We start from the raw sequence: 13,046 nt of genomic DNA, 5'->3' as shown, positions 1-13,046 counted from the left end.
GTACCTCAGATGATGTCTGATATAGGATAGATGCTCAGTAGAAAGTAGATTTTGGCCATAATAGCATAACTGATAGTAGATAAATTTATATATAAAATAGGTAGATAAATAGTATAATAGAAAAACAGGGGTGCCTGGGTGGCTCAGTGGGTTAAGCCGCTGCCTTCGGCTCAGGTCATGATCTCAGGGTCCTGGGATTGAGTCCCGCATCGGGCTCTCTGCTCAGCAGGGAGCCTGCTTCCTCCTCTCTCTCTCTGCCTGCCTCTCTGCCTACTTGTAATCTCTCTCTGTCAAATAAATAAATAAAATCTTTAAAAAAAAAAAAAAAAGAAAAAGAAAAACAGTTTGGTTCTCAGCCTTCTCTTTACGTGGGATTCAAGGACTTTTTATACAGCCCCTGCTTTTTTTTGGTGTTTAGCATCCTCTACCACTCCTCTCCCTCCCTCTAAACATACCCTGTATTAGGATGCATGCAACTTTTTGTCATTCCCTGCACACATCCTGGTCTTTCATAATGCTGTGCTTCGTATACATTGTTCTCTAGGCCTAGAACACCACTTACTCTTTTGTTTTTCTTCATGGCAAGCACCTTATTTAGGATTTAGCTTGCATCAGCTACTCTGTGAAGTTTCTCTCCTTTCTCAGGGCAGAGTTTTGCTGCCATTTTCACGGCGGTAAGTCACATTTTGTAAAATCTCTGCCATAACTGATCTTCTTGCCTACTCCCTGCAGCAGTGAGCTCCCCTCAGACAAACCATGTCCTCGTCATCTGGGCATTTTGCAGCACCAAGTATAGGAGTAGTAACAAATAGCCACTTAATAAGTATTTCCTGAATGGATGGTCAGTGACAAAATCCAGCAAGATTCTAGGGCTAAAAAGCGCTATTGCTTCTGAGATATGAAGGGGAAAGCTGGATAGCATTATTTTTCCATTTAGATAGAAGTCCTAAAATTTCCTAACATTCTCTGGAACCAGTTTACTTTTGTCAGAATGGGAATAGAGGTTCATTGGTTTGTCCCACTTCGCCTATTCTATGCCTTACTCTCTCTGCCTGGCCCAGGTCCACTTCTTTAGTCTTAAAGCTGATTAAGTGACACAAACTCTAGATTTCCTTACAGTTCCACATCAGATTCACTTCACTAACAAAATTATTTTCCTTGTTATGAGTCTCTTTAATATATACCCTATGCTGTGCTGTCCTGAATTTTCTCCTATATCAGTTTCGAATTAAAACTAATTTCACAGCCTATGTTTGTTTTTGGTTTTTTGTTTTGCGCCCAGCCACCTTTTCTCTTGGCTTCCTGTTTTTTTAAAAAAATTGATTAATTAATTTAAAAGATTTTATTCATTTATTTGACAGATAGAGATCACAAGTAGGCAGAGCAGCAGGCAGAGAGAGAAGGGGAAGCAGGCTCCCTGCTGAGCTGAGAGCTCGATGTGGCGCTCGATCCCAGGACCCTGAGACCGTGACCTAAGCCAAAGGCAGTCAGAGAATGACAAATTACCATATGATTTCACTCACGTGTGGGGTTTAAAAAACAACACAGATGAGCATAAGGGAAGGAAAAATAAGGTAAAATCAGAGAGGGAGACAAACCATCATAAGAGACTCTTAACTATAGGAAACAAACAGGATTGCTGGAAGGGAGGGGATGGGGGAATGGGGTAACTGGATGATGGACGACATCAAGAAGGGTGCTTGATGTAGTGAGTACTGGGTGTTGTATGCAACTGATGAATCACTAAACTCTACTTCTGAAACTAATAATACACGATGCTAATTAATTGATTTTAAATTAAAAAGTAGGGGTGCCTTGGTGGCTTTGTCATTAAGCGTCTGTCTTCGGCTCAGGTCATCTTTCCAGGGTTCTGGGATCGAGCCCAGCATCAGGCTCCCTGCTCAGCCAGGAGCCTGCTTCTCCCTCACCTACTGCCCCTACTTGTATTCCGTCTCTCACTGTCTCTCTGTCAAATAAATAAATAAAATTTTTTAAAAATTAATTATTGAAAAATTAATTTGCATGAGTGTAACAAACTCTAAATGTATATATTTACTTGTTTTTAGTATATACTATTCAAATTTGAAATTTTAGGCTTTCATAAAGCAACTCAATTCCATTTTCCATATTTTTCTTAAAAAAATTTAGGCAGTCCATCAGAAAGGATGACTATCCAACTTTTGTAGCAACATGGACGGGACTAGAAGAGATTATGCTGAGTGAAATAAGTCAAGCAGAGAGAGTCAATTATCATATGGTTTCACTCATTTGTGGAGCATAACCAATAGCATGGAGGACAAGGGGCGTTAGAGAGGAGTAGGGAATTTGGGTAAATTGGAAGGGGAGGTGAACCATGAGAGACTATGGACTCTGAAAAACAGTCTGAGGGGTTTGAAGTGGCGGGGGGGGTGGGAGGTTGGGGTACCAGGTGGTGGGTATTATAGAGGGCACAGCTTGCATGGAGCACTGGGTGTGGTGAAAAAATAATGAATACTGTTTTTCTGAAAATAAATAAATTGGGGGAAAAAAAATTAAGGCAGTAAAATTTGGAGAACACACATACTTAGTTTTTATTTGTAATTAAACAGGATTTAATCAAAGACCTTAAATCAGAGTTAAGTGGAAATATGGAAGAACTGATCCTTGCCCTATTCATGCCACCTACATATTACGATGCCTGGAGTTTACGGAATGCAATGAAGGTACTGTGTGTCATTTACTTTATATATTTTATCCTATTTCAAATGTAAAACCCCACAAATTACGGCAGTTTTGAATTTATAGTGACCGCTAAATCAATACATTATATCATATCATCTGAATATAGAGAGAGCTTTGCTGGTTTGGAGGCCAAAGAAGTATTTGATGGAATAGTAAGATTTAATTACTTCCAGCAGTTTTTTTTTTCCTTCTTTTTTTTTTCAAATTTGTTTTTCTTTTGTACAATTCTCCCTTTCTTCATTTCACACAGGGAGCAGGAACTCAGGAGCGTGTATTGATTGAAATTTTGTGCACGAGAACAAATCAGGAAATCCGAGAAATTGTCAGATGTTATCAGTCAGAATTCGGACGAGACCTTGAAAAGGATATTAGGTCAGATACATCTGGGCATTTTGAACGCTTACTGGTATCCATGTGCCAGGTGAGTATACCATGAATGTATGTTGATAGAGGGAACATTCTTCACGTTCTATGACCAGTGAGCATTCCTTACTACTTTCAGTATTAAACTCACTCGGAATCTTGCCATCGTTATAAGGGGCAACACAGAATCCAACATATAAATTTCTTTGTAGTCACAATTGAGATTTATTTCTGCAGATCTGGCTTTTGTAAGGGATTAGAAATTAACTTCTTTAGGGTGCCTGGGTGGCTCAGTGGGTTGAGCCTCTGCCTTCGGGTCAGGTTGTGATCTCAGCATCCTGGGATCGAGTCCCACATCGGGCTCTCTGCTCAGCGGAGAGCCTGCTTCCCCATCTCTCTCTGCCTACTTGTGATTTCTCTCTGTGTCAAATAAATAAATAAAATTAAAAAAAAAAAAAAAAAGAAAGAAAAGAGGGCCCCTGAGTGGCTCAGTGGGTTAAAGCCTCTGCCTTCGGCTCAGGTCATGATCCCAGGGTTCTGGGATCGAACCCCACATCAGGCTCTCTGCTCAGCAGGAAGCCTGCTTCCAACTCTCTCTCTCTGCCTGCCTCTCTGCCTATTTGTGATCTCTGTCTGCCAAATAAATAAATAAAATCTTAAAAAAAAAAAGGACTTTATATGAGGTGCTAAGTTTCTTTATGCAGAATTTAAAGCCTGGCTACTTTACGAAGTAAAGGGGCCTCTTTCAGGGAGTGAGCAGAGGAATGGCTTCCCAGGAAAATGAGATTTGTATTCTGTGTTTGAGTCCAAAAGCAGTCATCTGGAGAGTTTTTCCTGAACATCTTTCATGTGCTATCTATAGTCTCCCTTTTAGAATATGCTTCTGTATGTTCCGTGTGCCCAGTGGTCTTACAGATATAGCATCTCACCTTCAGGAACACCTCTCTCCATTTTGTTCACAGACAGGCATGGAGACTCTAGAGGGCAGCCTTTCCTTCTTTTGGATTTGTGTTTCTGTTTTTGAGAGAAACCAAATGCCCATCTAAGCTTAGCTCTTGCTCAGACCCAGAGCTCCCTTTCCATCTGTCTCCTTCCTCTTCTCAGGGAAGAGTTTGGTATACAAATTGGCACAGTCTAGCAGAACTTGAGTTATTTATAGCTTCTTCTAAAAAGTTCGTGTGTCCCTTGTATGTATACAGCCAGAATTTACATGATGTGTCATTACACTTGGCTGAAGGAAAGGAGGTTCATGAAGCTTCCATATTATATATTCCCTCCCTTGACTTAAATTCTTGAGAGCAGGGACCTTCTCTTTCTTGTGTCCCTACCACCTAGCACATCCTGTTGGTTCACTTTCTCTGGAGAACCCTGGCTAACAGAGCCTCACACAAAACAAGTGCTCTTTAGCCTTTAGCTGCATGAATGAAAGCAAACTGGAACTCAGTATAACACATATTTATCTTAAATCTCAGCTAAGGAAAATTATAATTTCTTCACTTGAGTGGTAGTTTATATCTCCTAATAGAGATGTTTTTCTTTTCTTTTTCTTTTTCTTTTTCTTTTTTTTTTAAATTAGGGTTTCTTTTGGCTTTTTGGTTTTTTGTTTTTAATATTTTATTTATTTATTTGACAGACAGATTGCAAGTAGGCAGAGAGAGAGGAGGAAGCAGGCTCCCTGCTGAGCCTGATGTGGGGCTCGATCCCAGGACCTCAGGATCATGACCTGAATCGAAGGCAGACGCTTTAACACACTGAGCCACCCAGTTGCCCCTAGAGATGTTGTTCTTTTTGTTTTTTTTTGGGGGGGGGGAATGAAGATATACATGACAAACTTTATGCATTGATTTTCAACAAATTGTCCTTTAAGTCCAAAAGTAACTAGATTTTTTAAAAAGATTTTTATTTATTTACTTGACAGAGATCACAAGTAGGCAGAGAGGCAGGTACAGAGAGAGGAGGAAGCAGACTTCCTGCTGAGCAGAGAGCCCAATGCGAGGCTCTATCCCAGGACCCTGAGATCATGACCTGAGCTGAAGGCAGAGACTTAACCCATTGAGCCACCCAGGCGCCCCCAGAAGTGACTAGATTGTTAAAAAAATTTTCAGTAGAACTTGTATCATGTTTTCCAATTCTTGCCTTCCTCTCTTGCAGGGGAATCGTGATGAGAACCAGAACGTTAACCACCAGTTGGCTCAGGAAGATGCTCAGCGTCTCTATCAAGCTGGTGAGGGAAGACTAGGGACAGATGAATCCTGCTTTAACATGATTCTTGCCACAAGAAGCTTTCCTCAACTGAAAGCTACTGTGGAGGCTTATTCCAGGGTATGAGCTTTTCTTTTGAAGATTTGGCTTCAGTTTTAGGTTGTGAAAATATTTTAACCCCTGTACTTCTTGTTTGCAGGTGGCTAATCGAGATTTGCTAAGTAGTGTTGCCCGTGAATTTTCTGGAAATGTTGAAAGTGGTTTAAAGACCATCTGTAAGATACTTTTACATTTTGCTTTGTTTTGTTTGTAGATGAAAAAGCTTTGAATAGTTGTTTCCATTAAATGATGAAATTAATATAGCCTGGGAATCTGCTTAGGCAGAGGCTGAGCCAGTCCTGTGTTTTTATATATGTAGTTCCCTATGAATGGTGGTGGTGTGATCAGAAAGGGTTATTTGGAATTATTTGGTCTTCATTCTGTATGCCTTTCATGAAGACTGAGCAGGAATTACAGTAGATGTAGCGTTTCCATTGAAGTGAATAGGAAAGCCTTAAGGAACTACAAGTGTGACCACACAAAGCCTCATTTTGAGCTCCCCAAAAAATGTTTTTTTTTTTTAAAGATTTTATTTATTTATTTGAGAGACAGAGCATGAGCAGAAGTGGGTGGAAGGGAGGGAGATAGAGAGAGAGAGAGGCAGACTCCCTGCTGAGCAGGGCTCAATCCCAGAGCCCTGAGATCATGACCTGAGTTGAAGGCAGACACTTGGCTGAGCCACCCAGGTCCCCAGAAAACACCTTCTTAAAAAAAGTTTATTTATAATCTCTCCACCCAACATGGGCTTTGAACTCACAATCCCAAGATGGAGAGTCACACAGTCCACAGACTGAGCCAGTCAGGTGCCCCTCAAAAAACCCCTTTCAGATAGGATCCAATGAGACCCCTTTCCCTTTTGAAATTAAAAAAACAAAAAAAAAAAAACCAAAAGAAAAAAACAAAAAAAAACTTTCTGGTGTTCTTTGAGATGTCCAATGAAATGGAAATTTAATTCTCATAGAGAATATATGACTAAAGAGAGTGTTATTAACACATTGGTATTAACAATTGAGTGTCCTAAAAATAGTACTGTAGTAATTGTAGGTAAAGCAGTCATGTAAAGTTAGTATATTTCTACCATCTGCAGGAAGAGACTTTGCTAAGTTAAGTTAATTTTCCTAAGAGAAAATGTCAGACTTACTCCATTCTCAATTTTTGACTCAAATCTGTTTTTATTTTATTTTATTTTTTTTTAAGATTTTATTTATTTAGGGCGCCTGGGTGGCTCAGTGGTTAAAGCCTCTGCCTTCGGTTCAGGTCATGGTCTCAGGGTCCTGGGATCGAGTCTTGCATCGGGCTCTCTGCTCATCAGGGAACCTGCTTCCCCCCTCTCTCTCTCTCTGCCTGCCTCTCTGCCTACTTGTGACCTCTCTCTGTCAAATAAATTTAAAAATCTAAAAAAAAAGATTTTATTTATTTATTTAACAGAGATCATGAGTAGGCAGAGAGAGAGGAGGAAGCAGGCTCCCTGCTGAGCAGAGAGCCCAATGCGGGGCCCGATCCCAGGACCCTGGGATCATGGCCTGAGCGGAAGGCAGAGGCTTTAACCCACTGAGCCACCCAGGCGCCACTCCTCAGAGCTTTCTTTGTAATGGAGTCTCAGATCTGCTGCTTTTGGAGAGTCAGAGGTGTGGGGACTTGGCTGATTTGAAGAGAATCTTTGAGTTCTTAAGTCAAGACAGGGAAGATGGGGAAAATGATGTCATTTAGGGTCCAGCGTGGGCTTGGGTGAGAGAAGGTACTACTGTACTGAAGGCAGCCGTGATTTACACGTGATTCACTGAGCCACCCAGGCGCCCCACAAATCTGTTTTTTGTACTGGAACGTATCTCCTATCCTTCTGTCAGCCAAACGATTTATTTGATGTCTAGAATTCAGATTTCAGTCATTATTTATTTTAAGTAAGATATTTACCAGGGCACCATTGTCACAGATTTTCTCCCTTGAAGGGGAAAAACACGTAAAGAATCTAAGCTCTAGCTTTGCACAGTGGCAGTATCGTAGCCAATGAGGTTTATCCGAGGCGTGATTATTGCTAATTGAAAACTTTTCCCAAGAATCTAAGCTCTTGCATCTATGGAGAAAAACATGGGATTTATTGGCTAAAGGGAATCCTCTAGAATTAAAGGTATCCTCTCTGCAGCTAGAAAGATGGATGAATGCTAAGAAAAATCAAGATTTCTGAGGTGACTATAAGGAAGGATCAAAGGCAGGGTGGAAGTGATAAATGAAGCTGGAGCATGGATACCTTGTCAAGGCATCACATGTGAAATATCTTTGACTTGCAGTGCAGTGTGCCCTGAATCGCCCTGCCTTCTTTGCTGAGAGGCTCTACTATTCTATGAAAGGTGCCGGCACAGATGACTCCACCCTGGTCAGGATTGTGGTCACTCGAAGTGAGGTGAGACTTTCTTTTCTTATTTGATCCTACTTGATTTTTTTTTTTAAGATTTATTTATTTGAGGGGGAGAAAAAGGGAGAGAGAAAGAGAGAGAAAACGCAAGGGGGATGGGGTAGAGGGAGAGAATCTTCAAGCAGATTCCCCCGCCCACCCTGAGTGTGAGCCCATGGAGGGCTCTGTCCCAGGACCCTGAGAACATGACCTGAGTTGAAATGAAGAGTGACATGCTTAACCAACTGCGCCACCCAGGTGCCCCTGATCTTCACTGGATTTTGAATGTTGTTGATTTCCTAAAGGTTCCTCAGCTGACAATTAGAAAAGATGTTCTCCCTTTGTCACCTCTGGTAGAGGTTATATAAAGCAGTGTTCACTCTCCTCATGCCGAGAGAGAGGATTGGGTTGGAGAAACTAATCACTGTGCCAAGAGATTTTCCTACTTGAGAAGGTCTGTGGAGAATACTGATTTGTATCCAACTGGAAAATGTTTATCTTTTCATTTTGCTAATGTAAAAAATTGTGTGACAGATTAATCCAATTGGATATTAAAATTCTTGAAATTTAGCATGCCTTCTAATTATAAAATTATTTTTAAAACTTTTCTCTTTACCTAAATATACCTCAAATGCTTTCCTTTCTTTGACTTTCTATATTTATTGCACTTCTTACTTGAAAGAAAACATGCCACTAAATTATGGTAGGAAAAGTAAATCATTTTTCAAAAGACAACAGTCATATAGTATTTTTAAAAAACTTTGTGTATCTATACTCAGACCCAAGTTTTCTAAGCATGATCTCTTTAAATCGCAATAAAATATATACAACATAAAACTTAACATTTTAACCATTTTGTTTATTTATTTATTTATTTATAGATTTTATTTATTTAACACAGAGAGAGATCACAAGTAGGCAGAGAGAGAGGGGGAAACAGGCTCCCTGCTTAGCAGGGAGCCTGATGTGGGGCTCAATCCCAGGATCCTGAGACCATGAGCTGAGCCAAAGGCAGAGGCTTAACCCAGTGAGCCACCCAGGCGTCCCACATTTTAACCATTTTATAGTATGCATTCCAGTGGCTTAAATTAAGTACATTGACATTGTTGTACTGCCATTACCACCACAACTTTTTTACCTTGTAAAACTGAAAATCCATACTCATTATATAATAATTCACCATTCTCCTTTCTCCCCAGCCCATGGCAGCCCTTCTGCTTTCTCTTCCTCTGAATTTGACTACTCTAGGTACCTTGTACAGGTGAAATCATACAGCATTTACCCATTTATGACTGGCTTCTTTCACTTAGCATAACTTTTTCAGGACTTATCCATGTTGTAGTATGTGTCAGAATTTCTTTCCCAGGCTGAATAATACTGTTCTGTATGTGTAGACCACCTTCTCTTACTCATCTGTAGTGGACACTAGGATTGCTTCCACCTTTCGGCTCCTGTAAACACAGGTGTACAAATATTTGCTTGAGTCCTTGCTTTTCACTTTTGTGTATGTACCTGGAAGTGGAACTGAAGTATCATATGGTAATTCTGTTTTGTTTTTAGTATATGTGCTGCTGAAGTGGGCACTGTTTTATTTTTTTGAGGAATCACCAAACCTTTTTCTATAGCAGCTGCATTGTTACATTCCTACCAGCAGGATACAAGGGTTCCAGTTTCTCCACACCCTTTCCAACAGTTATTTTCTATGTTTTTTAGAGTAACCTTCCTATCAAATGGTTTTATTTTTTTAATGGTTTTTAAATAACCAGTATTTTGAGGATAATAGATGAAACTGGTACCACCCTTCTTCAGTATTTTTACAGAATAGAGAATCCACCCTTCACTGAGTAATGCCAGCAGGGGTATGAATGCTAGCAGTCAAATGTTTGTCACTTGGTGTTTTTTTCTGCCCTCTGCTTTGATTATAATTAGGCTCTTTTCACTATTAAAGAATAATTCTAATCTCAGTTTTCTTTTAACAGCTTTTTTCTAATATCAAAAATATCTCTTGCATGCAGATTGATCTTGTACAAATAAAACAGACCTTCAGTCAGATGTATCAGAAGACCCTGGGCACAATGATTGCGAGTGACACAAGTGGAGATTACCGAAAGCTTCTTCTGGCCATTGTGGGCCAATAGGAGGGATTTTTTTTTTTTTTTTTTTTTTTTTTTTTAATAAATGAAGCATATCCTTCAGTGATTGACCTGCATGCAGCAGTATCATCCATCACCTAACCAAAAGAGCTTTTTACTAAGGACCGTGTCAGGGTATTGTGCTTGGTTTGCACATGTGGTTACTGCCTTAATTCCAATGTTATTTTTTTCTCTATATACAATCAATTTGAAGCCATATCACAATGATGTACTAATGCAATGGTTGTAAGGCATAATTCACACTGTTCTTATCCTAATCAGGATCCCAAATTGAATAAAAAAATCACAGCAGTTTCCAAGTCTGCATAATAAAGCTGAATAAAAGAAAAAGTTGCAAAACTCTGCCTTCCAAAGCACATGTAGGTCCATTGGACAACTATAGTTGGTAGTATGTCAAAACTGTATTACTTTTTTTAAAGATTCAGCTCTTTGGACCTAGAAGAGTAATTTGCATCTTATTTTACATAAATTGGTATTCTATATTTATAAGCATTAAACTTTTCATGTAGGAAAAGGATGAGTATTGCCTGTAGTAACATTTTAAAAAGGGATTATATGTTTATATGCATAAAATATATAGCCTACCTTTATGTCTACTAAAACTCCCTGAATATCTTCATTGTTCTGTGGTTTTGAAAAAAAAATTATGAAAGACTTAAAGACTTTAAAAACTAGTAACAATTTAGTCATGATTCAAGAAAGTGAAGCTTGACAAATAGGAGGTGCTCAATTAGTGAATGACGCTTATAGTATCTCTGGGAAAATTGGGTCCTAGCTCCTTGGAGTACTTCAGGAGCTCACTCAGTGGTGTAGCAGGATGATTACAAAACCCATTGGCTTATCCCCACTACCATGCAATTACTAATTGAGTATACTGAGCATTATAATAGGTAGTCAGGAGAAATACCAAGAAAGATTTGTAATATGCTGGGGATTCTAAACAAAAATTAAGATACAAAAAACCCTGTAAATGTTAGGTAAGTTCTGTTGAGGATGAGAACCCTGTTCTATGTATGATGCTCCCAAGCACAAAGCAGAAATTTAATACAGAATTTGTGAGTGAGTGTACTGATAATTGAGAAGAACAGTAAATATCAATTGTAGTTCAATGAATATTGTTTTTGTGTAAATACCAAGGGGCATATAAGGTGGTACAAGATACAACCTTATTCTAAGGGAGATAGACCTCTCTCTGTACAGTTGTGGTGAAGGCAAGATACCCGGGTAGAAGGATAATGAGTTAAGATGTATGTTAATTACTTTGAAATAGTTTCATTGAAAAAGTTCAGTTTTGATGTAGATGTTGAAAAAGTAAGAGTGATGGAATTTGGTAAATACGAGAAGGGGGGTAAGGTATTAAGGAAAGAAAAGATAGGAGCAATATATTTTTAAACTTTCTGAAAATTGAGATATAATTCATATACCATTCACCATTTTAAAGTGTACACTTCAGTGGTTTTTAGCATATTCACAAATTTGTGCAGTCATCACCATAATCAATTTTGAACACTTTGATCATCTAAAAAGAAACTTTAGACCTACCAGTAGTCACTCCTCATTCCCTCTCCTCCTGTTCAGCCCTTGGCAATCACCAGCTCACTTTTTTAATATGGATCTGCCCATTTTGGGCTTTTCATATGAATGGAATCATTCAGTATGTGGCCCTTTGTGTCTGGCTTCTTTCAGTTAGCATACTGTTTTTAAGGTTCATCTGCTTGTAGTGTGGGTAAATACTTCATTCTGTTTCATGGCCGAATAATCCACTGTAAGGACATTTTTTTTTTTTGGTCCATGCATCAATTGATGGACATTTGGGTTGTTTTCACCTTTTGAGTCTTATGAATAATGCAGCTGTGAACATTTATGTACAAGTTTTTGTGTGGACATGTGTTTTCAGTTCTCTTGGCTTTAGAACTAGGAGTGGAATTGCTGGATCACATAGTATCTTTGTGTTTAACTTTTTGGAGATCTGCCAAAATGTTTTCCAAAACAGCTGCACCATTTTACAGTCCTGCCAGCAGTGAACCCACCTTCCAATTTCTCTTCGTCCTAACCCAACACTATCATTATCTGTCTCTTTAATTATAGCCATCCTAGTGGATGTGAAGTGACCTCCCCTTGTGGCTTTGATGTGCATTTCCGTAATGACTATTTTCTTGTGCTTATTGGCCATTTGGATTATCATCTTTGGAAAAATGTCTTCTAATACTTCGTCCATTTTTTAAAAAATACTTTGCCCATTTAAAAATTGTTGAGGTGTAAGGGTTATTTATTTATATATTCTGTAGGGTAGAAACTTACATGATTTTGTACTCTGTTCTTTTATGAAATGGTCAGTTTTGTACTCTGTTCTTTTATGAAATGGTCAGTTTAGAGGAGACGGAGGAGAGGCTCAGGAAAACTATTCTATTCAAAAATCCTGGAGACCAGAGGCACTGCCACACACAGGGCCATAGGCGAAAGACACCAGGGTGGTCAGGAGGCAGAGGGGAATGCTTAGACCATGACCTTTATTGGGGTTTCTGAGAAGGCATAGCAGGACAGGGTAAACAGATAAGTATTGGCTAGTTTGAGTAATTTTGTAGCATTTGGGCTACATGAGTGGTCTTTTAATGTCCTCATACCTGGGCACGGGATAATGAAGGCAGAGAAAAATTGCCTCCTGGGGTGAGGGCCTGATAATAGAAGGTATGGCTCTGGATTGGTTAGTTTGCTTATCAAAGCCATGCTCCTTGCTGGAACTTTTGCCAGCTCAATGAATGGGTTTATCAGGGAGGATGTAGTAGCTTCCTAATCAGAAGTTTTTTAAGATGGAAAAACAATACACCAAAAATTATATATCCACTCAATATAGATTTACAAATATTTTTCTCCTGTGCTGTGCATAGCCTTTTTACTCTTTTTCTTTTTTTAACTTTTTTTTTTAAAGTAATCTCTACACCCAACATGGGGTTCAAACTCACAACCCCAAGATCAAGAGTTGCATCCTCCACCAACTGAGCCAGCCAGGTGCCCCTTTTTTACGTTCTTGATGGTGTCCTTTGATGCACAAAAGTTTGAAATTCTGATGAAGTCCAATTTTTTCTTCTTTGATCACTTGTGCTTTCACTGTCCAG

At 39.2% G+C, this 13,046-nt stretch overlaps 1 protein-coding gene and 1 non-coding gene across 3 annotated transcripts in view; both read left to right on the top strand.

Annotated features, from left to right (window-relative positions):
* Nucleotides 1-10,260, top strand: part of ANXA7 (annexin A7) — a 28,414-nt gene extending 18,154 nt beyond the window's left edge. For both annotated transcript variants that reach the window (XM_044239779.1, XM_044239780.1), the window contains 6 exons: nt 2,589-2,702; nt 2,972-3,142; nt 5,236-5,406; nt 5,486-5,561; nt 7,674-7,786; nt 9,793-10,260. In XM_044239779.1, coding sequence (XP_044095714.1) covers nt 2,589-2,702; nt 2,972-3,142; nt 5,236-5,406; nt 5,486-5,561; nt 7,674-7,786; nt 9,793-9,915 — 768 coding nt within the window. In that variant the 3' untranslated portion in view covers nt 9,916-10,260. The remainder of the gene's footprint in view (nt 1-2,588; nt 2,703-2,971; nt 3,143-5,235; nt 5,407-5,485; nt 5,562-7,673; nt 7,787-9,792) is intronic.
* Nucleotides 7,364-7,502, top strand: LOC122901407. Its single transcript, XR_006383477.1, has one exon. It is a non-coding gene; the product is annotated as a U4 spliceosomal RNA (small nuclear RNA).
* Nucleotides 10,261-13,046: the final 2,786 nt, after the last annotated feature.

Source organism: Neovison vison, chromosome 2 (genome assembly GCF_020171115.1).
Source record: "Neovison vison isolate M4711 chromosome 2, ASM_NN_V1, whole genome shotgun sequence".
Taxonomy (NCBI): Eukaryota; Metazoa; Chordata; class Mammalia; order Carnivora; family Mustelidae; genus Neogale; species Neogale vison.
The sequence above is the reverse complement of the archived record's forward strand: the minus strand, read 5'-3'. Positions and strand labels throughout refer to the sequence as shown.